The 20104-nt window shown below is 39.0% G+C and overlaps 1 protein-coding gene across 3 annotated transcripts in view; it reads right to left on the bottom strand.

Annotated features, from left to right (window-relative positions):
* RAD9B (RAD9 checkpoint clamp component B) overlaps positions 1 to 20104 on the bottom strand; it is a 29195-nt gene that overhangs the window by 6269 nt on the left and 2822 nt on the right. For all 3 annotated transcript variants that reach the window (XM_019467474.2, XM_019467477.2, XM_019467475.2), the window contains 8 exons: positions 19884 to 20036; positions 19563 to 19677; positions 11678 to 11777; positions 10124 to 10230; positions 3989 to 4095; positions 3842 to 3906; positions 3171 to 3293; positions 1799 to 2039 (listed from right to left, as the gene is read on the bottom strand). In XM_019467474.2, the coding sequence (XP_019323019.2) occupies positions 1799 to 2039; positions 3171 to 3293; positions 3842 to 3906; positions 3989 to 4095; positions 10124 to 10230; positions 11678 to 11777; positions 19563 to 19677; positions 19884 to 20036 (1011 nt within the window). The remainder of the gene's footprint in view (positions 1 to 1798; positions 2040 to 3170; positions 3294 to 3841; positions 3907 to 3988; positions 4096 to 10123; positions 10231 to 11677; positions 11778 to 19562; positions 19678 to 19883; positions 20037 to 20104) is intronic.

Raw genomic sequence — 20104 nt, 5'->3', positions numbered from 1 at the left:
TCAGCTAGAAGGTTTGCGCAAGATCTTCTAAAACACTTTGAGGAGAACCAGAGTGCAGGGGAATGGAGGCATGGAGGCATGGAGGCCAACCTGAAGGCTCACAGTAGTTTGGGAGGAAGATGGTATGGGGATACATACTTAACCATATTGCAATTTCAGTTTTGCAGGAATTTGCCACATTACGGTAAATAATTCCCTTTAAAAACAGAATTTCCTTTTTAGAATTTAAGTGACGTGATGGGAAATTTGAAGAAGAGTACCTGTAATGGTGCTCATGGAGCTTACAGTTCTTTATACATGTCACTTTCCCTACTGAGGAAACGGGCAATCTCAGTGAATTTCAGGGAGGTGAAGCAGTCAGAAAATGTTTTTGTGTTGTTATCTGTGAAAAAGTAAGCACATAACGTGTGACCAAAAAAAAGAGGAGGGGGAAAACACTTTCGTATAATCAAAGGACAAATTTCTGTTTTCACTTTATGGCCAAGCTAGGAATACAGAAGACAAAACTGTCAACTGCTAGGAATGGAACAGGTATTCAGTAAACCTTATAGGGGCACCTAGGTGGCTCAATGGGTTGAGCTCCGGCTTCAGCTCAGGTCGTGATCTCGCAGTCTGTGAGTTCGAGCCCTGCATTGGGCTCTGTGCTGACAGCTCAGAACTCGGAGCTTGCTTCGGATCTTGTGTTTCCCTCTCTCTCTGCCCCTCCCATGCTCACGCTCTCTCTCTCTCTCTCTCTCTCTCTCTCTCTCAAAAATAAAATAAACATTAAAAATTTTTAAAGAGGGGTGCCTGGGTGGCTCAGTTGGTTAAGCGTCCAACTTCGGCTCAGGTCATGATCTCAAGGTCAGTAGATTTGAGCCCCATGTTGGGCTCTGTGCTGACGGCCTGGAGCCTGCTTCAGACTCTGTGTCTCCCTCTCTCTGTGCCCCTCCCCCGCTCAAGTTCTGTCGCTCAAAAATAAATAAATGTTAACATTTTTTTTTAATTTTTTAAAGAAAAAATAAACACTCATAGCATCAAACTGAATAATAAATGGAGTTTACAACCCAATTTTACTATTCTAAAAATCTTTTATACAGCATAAAAGATAGTGACTTTTACAAATATTCTTTCTCCCTTCAATTTTCTAATTCTAAGAAACTCGTATTTCCAGTAAAAGTAGCTTGAATAAAACATTAATGTAAACATGTTAAATTGGGACTGGTATTTCAGATACTTCACTTTTCTAATAAATCCTATTTATCTTCAGCTCAATAGATATAATAAGGTTTAACACAACAGCACTCCATAAAGCTTATTATCCACCTAGTAAAATGTTGGTAGTACAAGTGTTATTAGCTGGGACTCCACTATGAAAAAATTTATGATGTTTGTTGGGATGAAATTTGTATTTGTACTACAATGAGTAAAGGGTTTCCCAGCCAAATTTGAAAACTAAAATGAGGACACTTATTTTAGAAAAGAAATTATATGACTTTAGCAAAGTATTTGTACTCACAGATAAGTATCTTGTAAGAAATCATAATTTATTCTTTTAAACAAGTGACCCAAATCTCTACTTGAATATACTTTGTTACTCAATGAGCAATTTTTAACTCTTTTGTACTGACAGTCTATATAAGTCAGTCTTTGCACCATCTCAGACTGGTTTCACCTCTGCCCTATCAAAAAGTAAGGATGAACTAATTTCAGGATATTGGGGTGAGCTTGGGCAAGGAGACTGCAAAAGGAGACAGATGATGAGAATTCCTGACTGAGACACGGTCGGGTCAGTCGCGTCTCAACGCTTTCCCTTTACCTTCCTCAGATACGGAGACCCCGGCACCTCCTCCGTGTCGCTGACGCTGCTTTCCGACACTTCACTCCTGTCTCCATTCGCTCTTTTCATTATGGGGCTGCCACAGTTTTCCAGTGCAGAGACATCTGTGAGAGTCTCCTTCGGATAAAGCCTTTTAGGTGCTACTTTTCTCAGGATACATTCTGGGGCCTTGCTGGTTACATTTTTACCAGCCTCTGAATTTGAACTCAGCGGCTCTGACCTGAGGTATTAAGAGATTAAATGAATGAACTGTTTGCCTGGAAATATATATTTTCATATAACTGATGAAGCAATATGGGATGACAGTGATAACACTGGTTTAGAGAATATATTGAAACAACACGGAACTAGTTGTTGAAAGTTAAAATTTACATATATGATTATTTAGAAATTCTCCCTACAGATTCAAATTCTTCAGTAAAGCAACCTAGTGTGCATGAGACAAACCTGTGATGTAGTAACAGGACCAAAAGTTAGAAAAAAAGTCAAATACTAAACATCTGTATGATAATATTTTATACAGTCAATAAAAATCATGTTTCCAGGGCCACCTGGCCAACTCAGTCTGTAGAGCATGTGACTCTTGATCTCACGGTTGTGAGTTTGGGCCCCATGTTGTATGCAGAAATTACTTAGAAATAAAATCTTAAAGAAAAACCATGTTTCCGAATCATAATCAGTGATACTGGAACATATTCACAATATATTCTGTGGGGGAAAAACAAGATAGAAAACTACATATGCTATATGATCCTGATCTTATTTTAAAATGCAAGTATATGCAAAATAAGAGAAAAAAAAGGTGAGGCAAATGTTAGCAGTAGCTATCTCTAGGTAGTGCAATTTTGATTATCTTCTTTCTACTCTTCTGTATTTTCCAAATTTCCCATAGTACCTTTAAGCTACTTTTACAGTGAAGAACCCTGCACCAAAAAAAAAAAAAAAAAAAAAAAAAAAGTTACTAAGAGACAAAAAAAAGGGAAGGAAAAACAATGGCTGTCTCCTTGTCTGAGAAAGAGAGTTCTAGGCAGTGATAAAAACTGTCCGGTGAAGCTTAACACCATATCCCTCCTAAAAAATGACTACCAAAAATGGAAATGAGTTTTGGGTAGTAACAAAGATAAACCAAAACTATTAAATTCTGATCAGAACAGAAAAAGCAAATTTCTAACACATGACTGAGGATATCTCAATGCTAGTTAGGTCCTACCATAGCTCTTCCTGATTCGGTCAATCCGATCTAATGTTTTGTTCCTCGACTGTTTCCTAAATGAATGCCGATGAATTATTTCAGAATAAGATTGCAATGGCTTTTTTGCAAACAATAAAGATGTTGAAACATTGGCCTTACCTTTTTTGTTTTGGGGAAAGACACAGTGACTGCGGAGAAGATGCTCTACTTGGCTCATCAGCTAATGTAGCCAAAATAAAGTTAGCTTCCAATAACATATCATCAATACTTAAAGCCATAGGTCTAAAAAAAGGCAAAGTCAGAGCAAACATCATACACATTTTCTGATGGACACTGGGAAAACATTAAAAAATGACACTTAATTCAAGAGTAAAAGGAGATCATAGAAGTCCTTTTTGTCTTTTCACAAAGTTAACGCACTCCTAAGAGCCGAAAGGGACCTTAGACATCATCAGATCTGATTTCATAAAACACATCTATCCTAATCTAATCTCATTTGAAATTTTAGTTCTGAAATACCATATAAAATATCATAGCTTCATAGAGATTAGACTTATTTAAGCCATGTATAATTTTCTAATTAGGCAATTTATTCGGCACCATGTCAAATTTATAAGTGTTTTCACTCTGCAGAATATATCTTTCTCAATTACCAATTAAAAAATGCCCTGTTATGGCATCCTTCAAAATTCTAGTTTGATAAGTGTTGCTGATAAAGTAAGCAATTCCTGAGGTGTGAATTAACTGCAAAGCGATCCAAAGGGGTTTATTATTGATACATAACAACAATTAAAAAAAAAAAAAACTCAGAAAACTTCCCAAGGACTTACTTCCCAGGAAAATCAAAATGAATGGCTATAGGAGCATGTGTAGCTTCTGAAAACGTCAGTATTCCCTGAAAAAAAAATAAGAAGAAAAATAGTTGAAATCTTTATTTAAAAATTACCAGTGAAATTTTGACACAAATTTTTGTTTACCTTCAATTCTTTGAAGCAAAATGTTATTTCACTATCAACTCCAATTTGAAAGAAGTCAAACTCATCTGGGCCAACAAACATCTCACTGTACACAGAACTGGTCACATCTGTTCGACATATAGGAAAATAAAGAATAAAATTAGTTCCAGAGGTACTTGTGAAATTTTTTTAAAATGGTTTTTTTTTTTTTTTGAGAGAGAGAGAGCATGTGTGAGCATGGAGACACAGAGAGATGGAGAGAGAGAATCCCAAGCTGGTTCCACACTGTCAGCACAGAACCCAATGTGGGGCTCGATCTCACAAACTGTGAGATCATGACCTGAGCTGAAATCAAGAGTCGGATGCTTAACCCACTGAGCCACCCAGGCACCCCATTTGTTAAATTTTAATATGAAAATTCAACTGTAAGTGGTAGATTAAAAATAGCCACAAGTCCTTTGACATTCCTTCATTGAGAGATGGGGTCTATGTCTATGTCCCCCTCTCCTGAATTTGGGTAGGAGGGCTCTCTGACTACTGAGACCAATAGGATATGGCGCTATAGGTGAAATGACCTGGTGCTGGTTTCTGAAGAGACTGGCAACTTCTACTTCCTCTATTCTCTATCCACTTCCTCTATCCTGTAACACTCACTCTTGGAACTCAGCCACCATGCTGAGTTCATGCTATATGAAGTCCAAGTTAATGGAGAGGCCATATCTATGCAGTCACTCTGGTTAACGGCCCAACTGTGTTCCCAAGATCAACTATCAGACATCTTGGATGTCTTCAGATGATTCCAGACCCAGCCGCTATCTAACTGCAATTGCATGAAAGACCCCCAATGAGAACTGTCTAGCTGAGCCTCATAAACCCACAGAAACATAAGTGACAAGAATAAATTATTTTGTTTTTCACTGCAAAAATGTTTGATATAAATGCTCAGAAATATATACACACACACGAGTACCTTTTCTTCCATTTTCTTTTTACACCTTACTTGAAGTGTAATTAACATACACTGTTATATTAGTTTCACATATATAATAATTCAACAATTCTATACATTCCTCAGTATTCATCAATATAAGTGTATTCTTAATCCCCTTTATCTATATCAACAATCCCCCTACTTACCTTCCCTCTGCCAACCACTGGTTTGTTCTCTATACTGACGAGAATGGGCAAGGGGCGCCTGGGTGGCTCAGTTGGTTAATTGTCCAACTTCGGTTCAGGTCATGATCTCACAGTTTGTGGGTTCAAGCCCCGCATCAGGCTCCGTGCTGACAGCTCAGAGCTCAGAGCCTGGAGCCTGCTTGGGATTCTGTGTCTCATTCTCTCTCTGCCCCTCCCCCACTTGTGCTCTGTCTCTGTCTCTCAAAAATAAACGTAAAAAAAAATTTTTTTTTTTAAAAAGAGAGAGAATGCTGGGGCACCTGGGTGGCTCAGTCAGTTAAGTCTTTGGCTCAGGTCATGATATCACAGCTCATGAGTTCAAGCCCCGCATCGGGCTCTGCCTGGAGCCTGCTTCAGATTCTGTGTCTCCCTCTCTCTCTGCCCCACCCCTGCTCGTGCTCTGTCTCTCTCTCTCCTTCAAAAATAAATGAACATTAAATAATATAAAAGAGAATGCTTTTTGTTTGTTTCTCTTCTTTGTTCGTTCATTTGTTTCTTAAATTCCACATGAGTGAAATCATATAGTATTTGTCTTTCTCTGATTGATTTATTGCATTTAGCATTATATCCTTTAGGTACACCCAGGTTGTTTTAAATGGAAAAATTTCATTCTTTTTTATGGCTGAGTAATAATTACATTATATACATACCACATCTTCTCTATTCATTCGTCTATGGATGGACTTGGGTTGCTTCCAAATCTTGGTTGTTCTAAATAATGCTACAGTGAACACAGGGGTGCATATATCTTTTCAAGTCAATGTTTACATTTTCTTTGGGTAAATACCCAATAGTGGAATTATTGGATCATATTGTATTTGGGGGTTTTTTTTATGTTTATTTAAGAGAGAGAGAGACAGCAAGCACAAGCAGCGAAGGTGCAGAGAGAGAGGTAGAGAGAAGATCCCAAGCACAGAGCCCGAGACAGGGCTCAATCTCACAAACCATGAGACCATGACCTGAGCTGAAATCAAGGGGCAGACACTTAACCAACTGAGCCACCCACATGCCCCTAGTATTTCAATTTTTAATTTTTTCAGGAAACTCTATACTATTTTACACAGAGGCTGCACCAATTTATATTCCCACCATCAGTGCACAAGAGTTCTTTTTTCTCAACATCCTCGCCAACACTTATTATTTCTATGTTTTTTATTTTAGCCATTCTGACAGCTTTAAGATGATTATCTCATTGTGTGTTGTGTTTTTTTTCTTTAAAGGAAGACAGACTACCACATGCAGCACCTCATTTGTATGTGTCTCAAGTCTTGGAAGCTTGACTACCCAAGTTCTCCTGCAAAAGGACCGTGAGAGCTTGTTTGAAGGTTGTAGCAGGGGAGAGCAGCTACTTGTATACCGTTGACCAAAGAACAGTCCTCTATCAGGGAAGGTCATCCTCTTCAACTGAGCACACAGCTTCTGGAGGGACACACATCAAGCGGTAAGGGAGGAAGGGGACACCTGCCTAGCCAGACAGATTAGCCAAATCAACCCTGGCAATGGATGGGGTGACAGATGTTGCAGCCAGGTCACCCTCACATTCTCATTGTGGTTTTGATTTGCATTTCCCTGCTGATGAGTGATGTTGAGCATCTTTTCATATGTCTGTGGCCATCTGTATGCATTCTTTGGAAAAATGGGTATTTAGGTCCTCTGCCCCTTTTTTATTGAATTACTTTTAATAGCTTCACAGTATTTCATTACTTTCACTCAACCAATCTTCTGCCGTTAAATCTAAAGTATACAAGGAGATGTCCCAAACTATTAAAACTGCTTATCTCTGGATAGTGGGATTTCAGGTGACTTTTTTTTTTTAGTGTTTGTGTTTTTTATTTTCTTCAATGACCATGAATTATGTAAGAACAAAGGATAAACAGTATATACTTTTTAAAAGGATCAAACACTACCCTAAAAATACATTATTATCAAACAAGAACGCTCGTGTCACTCCCAGTGTACTAGTACAGAGTAAGTTCAGTAATAAACAGATGGGGCTCGGGGTTAAGCATCCAACTTTGGCTCAGGTCATGATCTCACAGTTCATGGGTTCGAGCCCCACATCAGGCTCTGTGCTGACAACTCGGAGCCTGGAGCCTGCTTCAGATTCTGTGTCTCCCACTCTCTCTGTCCCTCCCCCACTTGCACTCTGTCTCTGTCTCTAAAAAATGAATGAATGTTAAAAAAAAACCTTAAAAAATAAAATGCATAATTGGGTCTCCAATTGCTACTTGTGCCCATAAGTCCCCAGTCAACCATAACTATAACTACTCATTAGAAAGCTTCTCACAAGGGACAGTGTCTCCTGGTGAGACACAATGGCCATCTTTATTCAGAGATGGCACTACGGAATATAAAACAGACCCTTTTACTAGAATAAGCATATATTTTCCAAATCATGCACTTCTGGGTGTCAAAAAACAATGCTAGATAAGACTTCAGAGAAACAATAATAACACAGTGGTATTGAGCCTGTGCCTTGAAGCCTACATTCAGATAATATTCCAGCACTACTAACTGTGTGACACCAGGCAAGTCACTTCGTTTCTCTGTGCTTCATATTCTTCACATGGAAAAATGGGCATAATAGTACCCACATCACAGAGTTGTTACAAACATTACATGAATTCACAACTGGAAACCGTTTAGAAAAGAACATGGCACCAACTAAATACCACAAAAGTCATCTGATCCAATTTTAGCCCTGGTTCTACTGGTTTTTCACTTCAAATAATACAATTCCCTCCCTTCATATTCTTTACTGCTATCTCTCTCTCTCTCTCTCTCTCTCTCTCTCTCACACACACACACACACACACACACACACAATTACCCAAAATTAAAGAGTCTCAAACAGCTTATGTCTGAAAGACCCTAGTCAATTTTCTTGGTAGCAAAACTGCCAATTTAATCATGCCTTAGTTTCTCCATTAAATCCAGGTAACTCTTGGAAGAGCTGACTTAAGACGTAGTCACATTTTCTGCCGTGTGTATTTGCCATCTGGAATATCTTACATCTCTAATTTGGAGCTACTTTTTCTTCTTAGGTGATCAAAGATAATCTCAATTGGATTGCTCCCTCTTAATTTTTTTTTTTGTGCCAAACACAAAGGGTGATAAAAGATGAAAAACAGGGGCACCTGGTTGGCTTTTTGGAAAAGCATGCAACTCTTGATCTTGGGGTTGTGAGTTTGAGCCCCACAGTGGATGTAGAAATTACTAAAAACAAAACAAAACAAAAAAAACCTTTAAAAAAAGATGAAAAACAGATCTTAAAATCTTAACTGAAGATATACTTTTCTCAGTAACCATTCTCCTAATTGTATATTTTTAAATCTTTTTTAATGTTTATTTTTGAGAGAGAGAGAGTGAACATGCATGCCCATGCTCTTGTGGGGGAGGGGCAGAGAGAGAGGGAGACACAGAATCCAAACCAGGCTCCAGGCTCTGAGCTGGCAGCACAGACCCTGATGCAGGGGTCTAACTAATGAACCATGAGATCATGACCTGAGCTGAAGTCGAATGCTTCACCAACTGAGCCACCCAGGCACCCCACCATTCTCCTAATTTTAAAACACCTGAATTTCCAAAAACAAACTCAACATGGATGAAAGACCTAAATGTAAGACAGGAAACAATCAAAATCCTAGAGGAGAAAGCAGGCAAAAACCTCTTTGACCTTGGCCACAGCAACTTCTTACTCAACAGGTCTCCAGAAGCAAGGGAAACCAAAGCAAAAATGAAATATTGGGACTTCATCAAAATAAAAAGCTTCTGCACAGCGAAGGAAACAATCAGCACAACCAAAAGTCAACCGACAGAATGGAAGAAGATATTTGCAAATGACATATCAGATAAAGGGTTAGTATGCAAAATCTATAAAGAACTTATCAAACTCAACACCCCAAAAAACAAATAATAAGTGAAGAAATGTGCAAAAGACATGAATAGACACTTCTCCAAAGAAGACATCCAGATGGCCAACTGACACATGAAAAAATGCTCAACATCATTCATCATCAGGGAAATACAAATCAAAACCACAATGAGATACCACCTCACAGCTGTCAGAATGGCTAACATTAACAACTCAGGCAACGACAGATGTTGGTGAGGATGCGGAGAAAAAGGATCTCTTTTGCACTGCTGGTGGGAATGCAAACTGGTGCAGCCACTCTGGAAAACAATATGGAGGTTCCTCAAAAAATTAAAAATAGAACTACCCTACGACCCAGCAATTGCACTACTAGGTATTTATCCAAGGGATACAGTTGTGCTGTTTCGAAGGGGCACATGCACCCCAATGTTTACAGTAGTGCTATCAACAATAGCCAAAGTATGGAAAGAGCCCAAATATCCATCTATAGATGAATGGGTAAAGAAGATGTGGTATATATATACAATGGGGTATTACTCGGCAATCAAAAAGAATCTTGTCATTTGAAACTGTGTGGATGGAACTAGAAGGTACTATGCTAAGCGAAATTAGAGAAAGACAAATATCATATTATTTCACTCACATGAAGAATTTAAGATACAAAACAGATGAACATAAGGGAAGGGAAGCAAAAATAATATAAAAACAAGGAGGGGAACAAAACATAAAAGACTCTTAAATACAGAAAACAAACAGAGAGTTGCCAGAGGGGGTGTGAGAGGGAGGATAAGCTAAATGGGTTAAGAGGCATTAAGGAATCTACTCCTGAAATCATTGTTGCACTATATGCTAGCTTGGATATAAATTAAAAAATCAATCAATTAATTAATATAAAAAATAAAACAACCTGAATTTCAAAGCCAAATATTTTAATTATTGGTTATGTTCCATTTCCTGGATCTCTCAAAAATTTTAATGATCTTTCTACATCTTACTGCTTTTTAGACAAGAATAAATGTCATGCCACTAATGTTTACTGTGGTCAGTGATCAAGAAAGTCAGGAAGTGACATTCCATCCAAGTGTCGTGACAGATGTAGTCCTTACCCACTGGTTCGTCACTGGAACTCTTAAGGCAAACACTGAGTGGGGTAACAGCAAGAGTAACTTCTTCTTGACTTGATGTGAAAAGAACAATCGCCTCAGCAAGCACTCTACAAAATGTAAAGAAAAGTACTACGTTATTTGAAAAACAAGCAGGAAAAAAAAGTCTTATTAAATAAGGCTCAAATCTTTAATCTGGAAATAAACAGGTTAGTCAGGCTAGATTTTTAAAAACTTACCAAAAAAAACCCCTGTATTTTCTTTTTTCTATGTGAGCTGCAATATTTTCAGTGTATTTTAAAACGGCAACTTCATTTGACAGGCCAAGAAAATAGTAAAATATATTCTTAGTAAGACATGTGAAAGCTGCAAGATAAACCAGACACTGGAAGAAAATGTTTTTAATTCTATGTTTTTATATGATCAATATATATTTTTAATGGCCTGCAATCATATGCCTAAGGGAGATATAAGAAAACAGAGCTGTTCAAATAGAACCTGCTGGAGACCCAGGTGAGGGTAGAGGTTTACAAACAGCCTGCTGCCTATATTCTCTTTCCCTTTGTTATTTGTCCTACATTATACCTATACTTTCAAGGTTGTCTTGACATCCCAAATGCCCTTTTATCCTGGGGCTCCCTTTTTAAAAACAGCTTTATTGATACAGAATTCACATACTGTACAATTCACAGATTTAAAGTTTTAATTTGTATTTCCCTAACTACTAATGATGGTGAGCACCTTTTCATGTGCTTTTCAGCCATTTGTATATCTTCTTTGGCAAAATATCTATTCAAATCCTTTGCCAGCTCTTAGTTATGTTATCTTTTTATTATTGCATGACAACTTCTGGGATACTTTTTAAATTGAGGTGTTGTTAGATAAAAAATGAGATTCTTAGAATTTATGTGATGTTGATGTTAACCTGATGCTAGACATTAGCTCAGCAGTGTTTCTTGATGCCAAAATTTCAGGAACACCTGCCAAATTCATCTAGCAACTTTTCCAGTGTTGGGGGGAGGTGTTTTATAAGATACAAAATAACCTGACGTTAAAAAATGACAACAGGGGCGCCTGGATGGCTCAGCCGGTTGCGTCCATCTTCAGCTCAGGTCATGATGTCATGGTTCGTGGGTTGAGCTGTGCTGACAGCTCAGAGCCTGGAGCCTGCTTCAGATTCTGTGTCTCTGTCTCTCTCTGCCCCTCCCCCCCCTTCAAAAGTAAATAAACATTAAAAAAAATTTTTTAAAGACTCAGAAGGCAATATATAAATGCAAAGTATTATTAGGTAATATATTTCTATCTTGGTATCACTTAATATAAAAATCCAGTAATAGGATATTTTCAGAACTTTCTTGCCACTAAATCATCATTGCTACCATTAAGCAGTTATATTATCTACTATTATCTTTTTCATGGTTTCCTCTTCACTTTGTAAGGTGATTTCTACAAGTTAAATATTAGCTTTTTTAAAAAATATAACTGATTACAAAGCTTAATTCTTTACTATGTGCCCGTATTCAGAAAAAGAAAAATAAATACCAGAGAATTCATTACCTTGGTTGAATCACTAGTGTATTAGAACACATATTCTTTTCAAAAATAACTTGCAAGGGCTGACTTTCTTGAAAACATACATTATGAGTTCTTCTAATACCTTAAAAAGAATAAATAAACCTTTTAATAATTTTAAGTGCAAAACAAACTATTTAAAAAGTCTAAGCATCACAGCCAAACAAAATTAAAGTAACATTTACTATCTATCAGGCAGGTGCATACATAGCTTGAAGGAACACTATTCCTCCATAAATGTGTTTATCGCCCCCTAGTGGACATTATGCAACATGCCGGGTCCTTGGACAGTATCAGCAGAGCTCCCAAGTTCTTTTGAAATACAGGTGAATTCTTAAATTGTGTGTAAAACAGTGATTGCCCATTACAGTTCACGTACTTACAATTCCCTTTCACTACCTTTTATCCACGTCTATTATTTCCAGATTTCTGGGACTCTCGGAAGTCAGACATGAACATCTGGTCTGGGGATTCTTTTCTTCCGAGAGGAGGAAGAGAGGAAGAGTGTACAGCTGTAACGGCTATGACCCCAGGTGCCAGGAACTGTAGTACACATTTTACATACATGACCTCTGATCTTCACAATATTCCTATGGTGTAAGCACTTACTCTCAGAAGAGGAAACTGTAGCTGAGAGAGACTGACTTTCCAAGGCTATGCTATTTTAACATGTATAGTCAAAATTTGAATCTAAGTTTGAATACAGAGCCGATGTAATAAAACCCAAGTGGGCTGTAACTTTCTACAGCATAATAATGTTGCAGTGAGAATCAAAAGGGCTCACTAGAAACAATGTTTCTCAACTAACTGGGATTTTTTGGTACCAAATTAATAACAGCAACATTTATTAATTTCTTAAGTATTTACTGACCACCTACTATGTACAAAGCCGCATTAGTTAGTTTTTTATGGATAACAAACCAAAATAACAAACATTTGTTGTTTCTCACAATTCGACTGAGTCCTTCTGGTTTAGGCTGGCTTAGCTGTGGCTGGACGTTTTGGATGGCTTCACTTTCAGGTCTAAGGCTTCAGTAGACAACAGGCATGGCGGGGGCCTGCGGGGCCAGCGGAGGCCTCTCACCACATGGTCCCTCATCCTCCATAAGTCTATACTGTGCTGCATTTATTCTCATGCTGAGGAAAAGTTCCTACTTTAACAGGGGAAACTGCCAGGCCTCTTAAGGCCTAGGCTTGGAACTCACAGAATATCACTTCTATTGCATCTAATTGATAAAGCCCAAGGCAAGCCATGATTCCAGCTGGGGAATCAGACTCCAGCTTTTGAAGAGGGGGGTGTTGCAAATAATTTGTGAGATCTTTTTTTTTTGGTAATCTACTACACAAGAACAATTTTAGGAGCTGGGGATTAGCAAAGAACAAATCAGACAAAAATCTCTATCCTCATAGTGTTTACATTCTAGCGAGAGGAGACAGACAATAAGAAAATAAATAAGTAAATAATTAATATGTCACAGGGTGATAAAGACCACAGAAAAGCAAAGCAGGAAAGACTAGGGAGTGCCAGTGGTGGTAGGTAGCAATTGCAAATAGAGAGGTCACGAAAGACCTCATGGAAATGACACCATCTGAGTGAAGACTTGGAGGAAGTGAAACAGCGAGTTACATGCTACCTGGGAGAAGGAGCTTACTGGGCAGAGGGCTTCCAACCCATGTAGGACCTCACTGGCCATTGAAAGATCATTGGCTAATACCCTATGTAAAATGGGGAAGGTGGTTTTGGTTTTTTTGTTTTTTTGAGAGAGAGAGTTTTGAGCACTAGAGTAACATAAGCTGACCTATTTCATCTTTGCTTTCGTCCGTAAATTTTAGATGTACTACAAAGAGCATGGCATTGTGAAGGATCGCTGTGATTTCTATTTGGGGAAGACACAAATCTAAAAAGTTGGCATAGCTTACCTATTTTTAAAAATATTTTCGAGTTACTTTTGGAGGGACACGTCATAGATAGATGCTGATGGTAGAAAGTTCAAAAGATACCAGAGAGACAGTGAAAAGTAAGTCATCCTCCACTCCTGACTCCTGCCAGCCCTGTATCCTCCACAGAGGCAACTACCGTTACCGGTTTCGCAGGTACTGTTCACAAACAGCCCCGGCACACACAGCACAAGCATACCTCTAAATATTTCCCTCGAGCGAATACTGGCATTGCCAAAGATGTCCAGGCTGAGAAATGTCTAATCTGTCATTCCTGATGCTCCTTTTCTTGCCATCGGCTTCCTTCACCTTTTACCTTATGAACAGGTGCTAAACACTTTCAACCTGTGCCTTTGATCACACTGCTCCCTCATCACAGAATGCCTTCCCATTTCTGCCTGCTGGAAACTTACCCAGATGTGATGCCACTAACCAGAAAGCCTTTCCTCTTCGGCTTTCTCTCCTTCGAGTCTCTGGCTCAAAGAACATCCACTGTCCCTTGTTCGAGTAATTTGGCTTGATGTACCTCTTCGCTGTGGTTTTTCTAGTTTCTAGTTTAATAACAATAACAATCTCCCTTGGTAGCATGCAAATGGCACAAACATTTAGAAGTCCTGTTTCCCCCCTGGGTCATTTATTGGCTTTATCTTATGCTGCACAAAGCACCGGACTGTAATGAGACAAGGGATTTTTCATCAGAATTGACTTCTGGGCCACCTGGGTGGCTCAGTGGGTTAAGCGTCAGACTCTGGATTTCGGTTCAGGTCATGACCACATGGTTCGTGAATCTGAGCCCTGCATTGGGCTGACGGTGCAAAGCCTGCTTGGGATTCTCTCTCTCTCCCTCTCTCTGCCCCTCCCCAACTTGTGCTCTCTCTCACAATAAGTAAACCTTAAAAAAAAAAAAAAGAGGAACTGACTGCCTTCTTTGATAAAATAGTACTATTAACAACAACAACAGCTGAATTAATGCAAATGCTTAGTAATGTATTTGGCCTAAATTCTGGCATAAGCTCGCTATCTTCTCACAGAACAGTAACAACAATTTAGGGCCCAGGAGCCAGTCGATGGACCACGCTGAGTAGTGGGTGTCTCATACCATCTGCTCCTGCCATGGGATTCCTGGCGCTATGAAAGAATTCTACCTGCCACTTCATAAGCTCTATTTCAAACTTCCCTCAATGGGTCCAGAGAACTCTTTCAAACCTGAAGGGGTACAGCTAAGGACGAACCATTAGTTTGGAGATGTTACATTTGTAGAGTTTAGAATTTTAGGGGCTAGTGATACTTCAAAAATCTTGTAAGTTATTCAAATATTCCTCAATCCCTGTAAGTTCACCATTGAGTTTAAAATCATTAGCACATCTGTAGAATGCCCAAAACTTGAAAACTTGAAGGAGTCCAACCTTCTTGACATCACTTCATTAATATATGCGTATGATTCAAAGTCTTATTTTCATTCAGTATCCCAGTGCACTCCTCTTATGGAAGCTCCCCTCTGTTGGAGTCCTGTCCCCTTGAGCCAGGACAGAACATATTAGCAGGTGGTTCATATCCGAGTGTGTTCTTCAGGAACTCATGGACTCATTTTTAGAAACTCTAGGGCCAGTGCAAAAGAAAAGTATGGAGAATTGGTAGAATTATTAATGACATAAATATTTCAGCTAAATCTTGCTTCTCAGTGGTATAAATCCTTTTTTATCTATTTGCAGATGCTAAATAATTCAAGAAATCACCGTTACAGAAACTTTTCATGGTTAGATTTAGAGAAGTCAGTCCTTTTTAGTAGCTCGGTTTTTTTTTCAAGTGTTTTCTATCAGTGAAGAGAGCCAGATTTACATCACTATCCTTAATTTCTTACCAAATCCCAAATATGTATTTCTAGCAGCTTATTGGCTATCCCTGCCCAGGTGATTTTTCTCAACTAAATTTGAACGTTTCTCCACCAGATTATAAATATAAAGTTGCAAGCTTTATTTTCTGGGTACACACAGTTTGGGGAAGCATAAGTACTTACCTAATTAAGTAGCAGCATCTATCTCCTATGTTCCCCTTCTTTCCTGAGCTGTCCCTTCCCCATTTTGCAGCTGCCGTGAGGTTTGGGTGGGATTGACTCTACTTCCAGCATCACTGATGGGCCCTCATTGGTAGAAATTAATTGGTATAATTTTATCCCCCCCTACAATTAAATTTGGACCAGGTATGATGCTTAAAGAGTGAATTTCCTGGCCACGAAGATTAGTTTAGGTTGGTCCAATCAGAGCAAAGGCAAGAACTTTTGTTTAATGGATACATGAGGTAAGGCTCTTGCTCCCACTGGATGTGAAAGAGGAAGCAGCATCTAGCCTCAGCTGCTGCTGCAAGCCACCTTATTATTGAAAGTTTATCAGAGAAACTAGCCTTAGGATAAGTCACGTGGAGGAAAGGAGAGCTGAGTGAATTTTAAAAAGAAAAAGGAGAGGGAGGGGCACCTGGGTGGCTCAGTCAGTTGAGCATCTGACTTCAGCTCAGGTTGTGACCTCACACTCCATGAGTTCGAGCCTTGTGTCGGGCTCTGTGCTGACAGCTCAGAGCCTGGAGCCTGCTTCGGATTCTGTGTCTCCCCCTCTCTCTGCCCCTCCCCTACTCATGCTCTGTCTCCCTCTGTCTCAAAAATAAATAAAAACATTTTTAAAAATTAAAAAAAAAAAAGAAAAAGGAGAGGGGCACCTGGGTGGCTCAGTCAGTTGAGTGTCTGACTTCAGCTCAGGCCATAATCTCGTGGGTTGTGAGTTCAAACCCCACATAGGGCTTGCCGCTGTCAGCGGAGAGCCTGCTTCGGATCCTCTGTCTCCCTCTCTCTCTCTGACCACCCCCACTCATGCTCTGTCTCTCAAAAAATAAAATAAAAAGGAGAAGGAAAAGAAGCAGCAGCTGCTGCAGCCTGAACCAAACCCACACCTGTGACCCAATTTTGAACTTTTCACTTCCGTGAGCCAATATTTCTCCTTATTGTTAAAGTTAGTTTGAGTTAGATTTTCTGTGTTTTTTTTTTTTCCTGTTACTTGCAACTTAAAGCATCCCAACTCATATAGCTTTCCTACAAAAGCTACTGAAAATCAACCAATTAGAGTGCCTGGGTGGCTCAGTCAGTTAAGTGTCAACCCTTGATTTCAGCCCAGGTCATGATCTCACGGTTCGTGAGTTTGAGCCCTACGTTGGAATCCACGCTATTAGTGCAGAGCCTGCTTGGGATTCTCTCTCTCTGCCCCTCCCTTGCTCGTGCTTTCTCTCTCTCAAAATAAATGAATAAACTTTAAAAAAACCAACCAATCACAAGTATGTATTAGGCAGTAATCTAATCAATCTACTTGAGAGATTCTTAAGAAACTGGAAAGTTGGTTGTTTAAAATCTAGCTGGAAATAAGGGTTGAGGGTAATTGTAATGACAGCAGTCATTGACTCTCTAGTACTTCCTCCGTGTCAGACACCACGCTATGTGCTTCACACAAGTGATCTCGCTTTACATTCACAACAACCTCCAAACGCGAGGGTAAGAGTATCTCCATTTTACAGAAAAGAAAATGAAAGTTCAGAGAGCTGATAAGAGAAACACTCTCCAAAGGCCAGATATACAAAGGAAGCCCTGTTAGATTTCTAAGTTAGCATGACTGTTCATAAATTTTGTTCAAACCAAAAGGCTGATTAATGGCCTGCCACGCACACGTTGTACATCTGCTTTGAGAACAAGTAGCCTAATGAAAATCACATTGTCAATGCTCCTGCTCCTGCATTCCTGGTGATTCCTGCCTATATGCTAATCTATCATCTTTCGAGCTTTTACAAAATGTAGAAACGTATATAACCCTGTAAGAACTGTTCATTCTCTAGAGCACTTTCTCCCCCGTGAAGAGTGTGTTTCCCAGGCAGCTGTCCTAACTTGGGCTCGAATAAACTCTTTCTTACTTTCAGAGATTCCAAAAGCTTTGTTCAATTTGTGTTGACAAAGCTTTTGCACTTTCACAAAGCTAATAAGAAGCATAGAAGGGGCGCCTGGGTGGTTCCGTCGATTAAGTGTCTGACATTGACTCAAGTCATGATCTCACGGTTCCTGGGTTCGAGCCCCGTGTCAGGCTCTGTGCTAACAGCACAGATTCTGTGTCTCCCTCCCTCTCTGCCCCTCCCCCACATGTGCTCTGTCTCTCTCTCTCTCTCTCTCTCTCGAAAGTAAATAAACATTTAAAAAAAAAAAAAAAGAAGATGGGGTGCCTGGATGGCTCAGTCGGTTAAGCGTCCGACTTCGGCTCAGGTCATGATCTCACGGTCCATGAGTTTGACCCGTGCGTCACGCTCTGTGCTGACGGCTCAGAGCCTGGAGCCTGTTTCGGATTCTATGTCTCCCTCTCTCTCTGACCCTCCCCTGTTCATGCTCTGTCTCTCTGTCTCAAAAATAAATAAACGTTAAAAAAAATTAAAAACAAAGAAGAAGAGGAAGAAGAAGAAGAAGAAGAAGAAGAAGAAGAAGAAGAAGCAGCAGCAGCACAGAAGAATCCATACCCAAGTCTGTGATGTCAAGGCCTGCTGTGCTTTTAATCATGCTCTTTACATGATTCTGCTATTACATGAACTAAAGTTCAAAGAAGGGGGAAATCATGTTAAATCATTGATATTTTGCAGGGGAAAAATTAAAGATTATAATACAAATATGAGGTGAAATTTAAGTAAGACATATAAGATAATTGTAACACTACAATAACCTTCCAGAAGACCATTCCGTTACAAAAAAAGATGTGGACTAATATCACAAGCATGAGCTTTTTTTTTTTTTTAATGTTTATTTATTTTGATAGAGACAGAGACAGAGTGTGAGTGGGGTAGGGGCAGAGAGAGAGGGAGACACAGAATCTGAAACAGGCTTCAGGCTCTGAGCTGTCCACACGGAGCCCGATGTGGGGCTCAAACCCATGAACTGTGAAATCATGACCTGAGCCAAAGTCGAACGCTTAACCGACTGAGCCACCCAAGCGCCCAGCATGAGCTTTTTTAAAGCATACAATTCTACATGCTAATGTCAAATAAAATAGCAGCAATCATAATAAATACAACAAGCTAACAGAGAATGTGCTAATGTTCTTTTAAACCCTTTAGAACTATAACTTCCTCTAACTCATCAAATCCTTCCCTAAAACCCAAGGAAGCTGGTACTAACATGACCCTATTTTACATTGCGGGGGAAATGAGGCAAACAGATGGAAAATAATTTGCTCAAAGTATCAGCAAAGAAAGGGCAGAGCAGGATTCTACCCTAGACCTTATGGCCTCCAGAGTCCATGCTCTTAACCACCGTACTATACATACTTAAGCATGTAAATGTCCCGTGGGTACGTTTGAATATCTACCACGCAAGGCTGGGAGGCAGGAAATCTGTTTTACAGCTTCGTGTAACAGAGAAAACGTATAAAAGTTTTGGCTCCTATTACTGTGACTTACTAATTTTGTGACTGTGGGCCAGTTACCATGCTTCCTTCAGCCCCAGATATAATACTATGTGCCTCTTGGAGGACTTTCAATACAGGTAGGCATTATTTTTTTCTGTTCTTACCAAAGAACGCTGTTACCAAGGCACTCTTACAGAATATCATCAAGCAGCCAGTTAATTTTAGAATCACCAGTTGTTTGAATTCAAAAAGACATTTAAAAAATTTTTGGTTTGTATACAGGCCAAGCTTGTGCCACTGATAAGTCAAAAGAGGAAAAACTGAATACAAATCATTTCATAATACTTCTACAGAGACAAGATAATACTTTCCAAGTATTTACAATGGCCCTACAACAAAACCACACAAATTCTAAGCAGTAATGCAATGAGAAGTCTTGACATGCACTTTCAATATTCTAAACATGAAAAATATTAACAAAAAACACATGATACTTTAGCTTTAATTATACCTACCATGTCTGCAGAGGAATTCAATAACCACTTTACATTTATCAGACCTGGTGAATATTTTGCACTTCTCTACATTTCTTTCGAGGGAATTCAGGCATCTAAAGATGGGCAGAATTGACTGTAACACAAATACGTTATAGAACATGGTTTGGTGTTTGGTTGTTTGATTAGTTTAAAAGAACTAACAAGAGTATGTATATTTATAAATGAATAGATTTGTTCCCCACACCCTTTAAGCCATATATTAAATGCAAGGTAGATGTTATATCATATATAATAAATATTCCTGCAATACGAGAGAAAAACAGGGCCACTTATATTTACCTTCATTCCCAATTTGCAATTTAAGTTTGATGAAGTCGAATCATTATCATTCATTTTCACTGAGGTTGACCATTGATAATGTTGAAAAAACACAGGAGAGAAGAGAACACATCCGTATGCTGACCGACAAGAATTCACAGATCTTAAAGCAAGCTGGAAAAATAATAGTTATTAAGGAAAAAAATCAACGTTCTTTAAAGGATTCATTCAAAAAATTCTAT

Source organism: Panthera pardus, unplaced genomic scaffold, assembly GCF_024362965.1.
Source record: "Panthera pardus isolate Hobbes unplaced genomic scaffold, ASM2436296v1 HiC_scaffold_15, whole genome shotgun sequence".
Classification (NCBI taxonomy): Eukaryota; Metazoa; Chordata; class Mammalia; order Carnivora; family Felidae; genus Panthera; species Panthera pardus.
The sequence above is the reverse complement of the archived record's forward strand: the minus strand, read 5'-3'. Positions and strand labels throughout refer to the sequence as shown.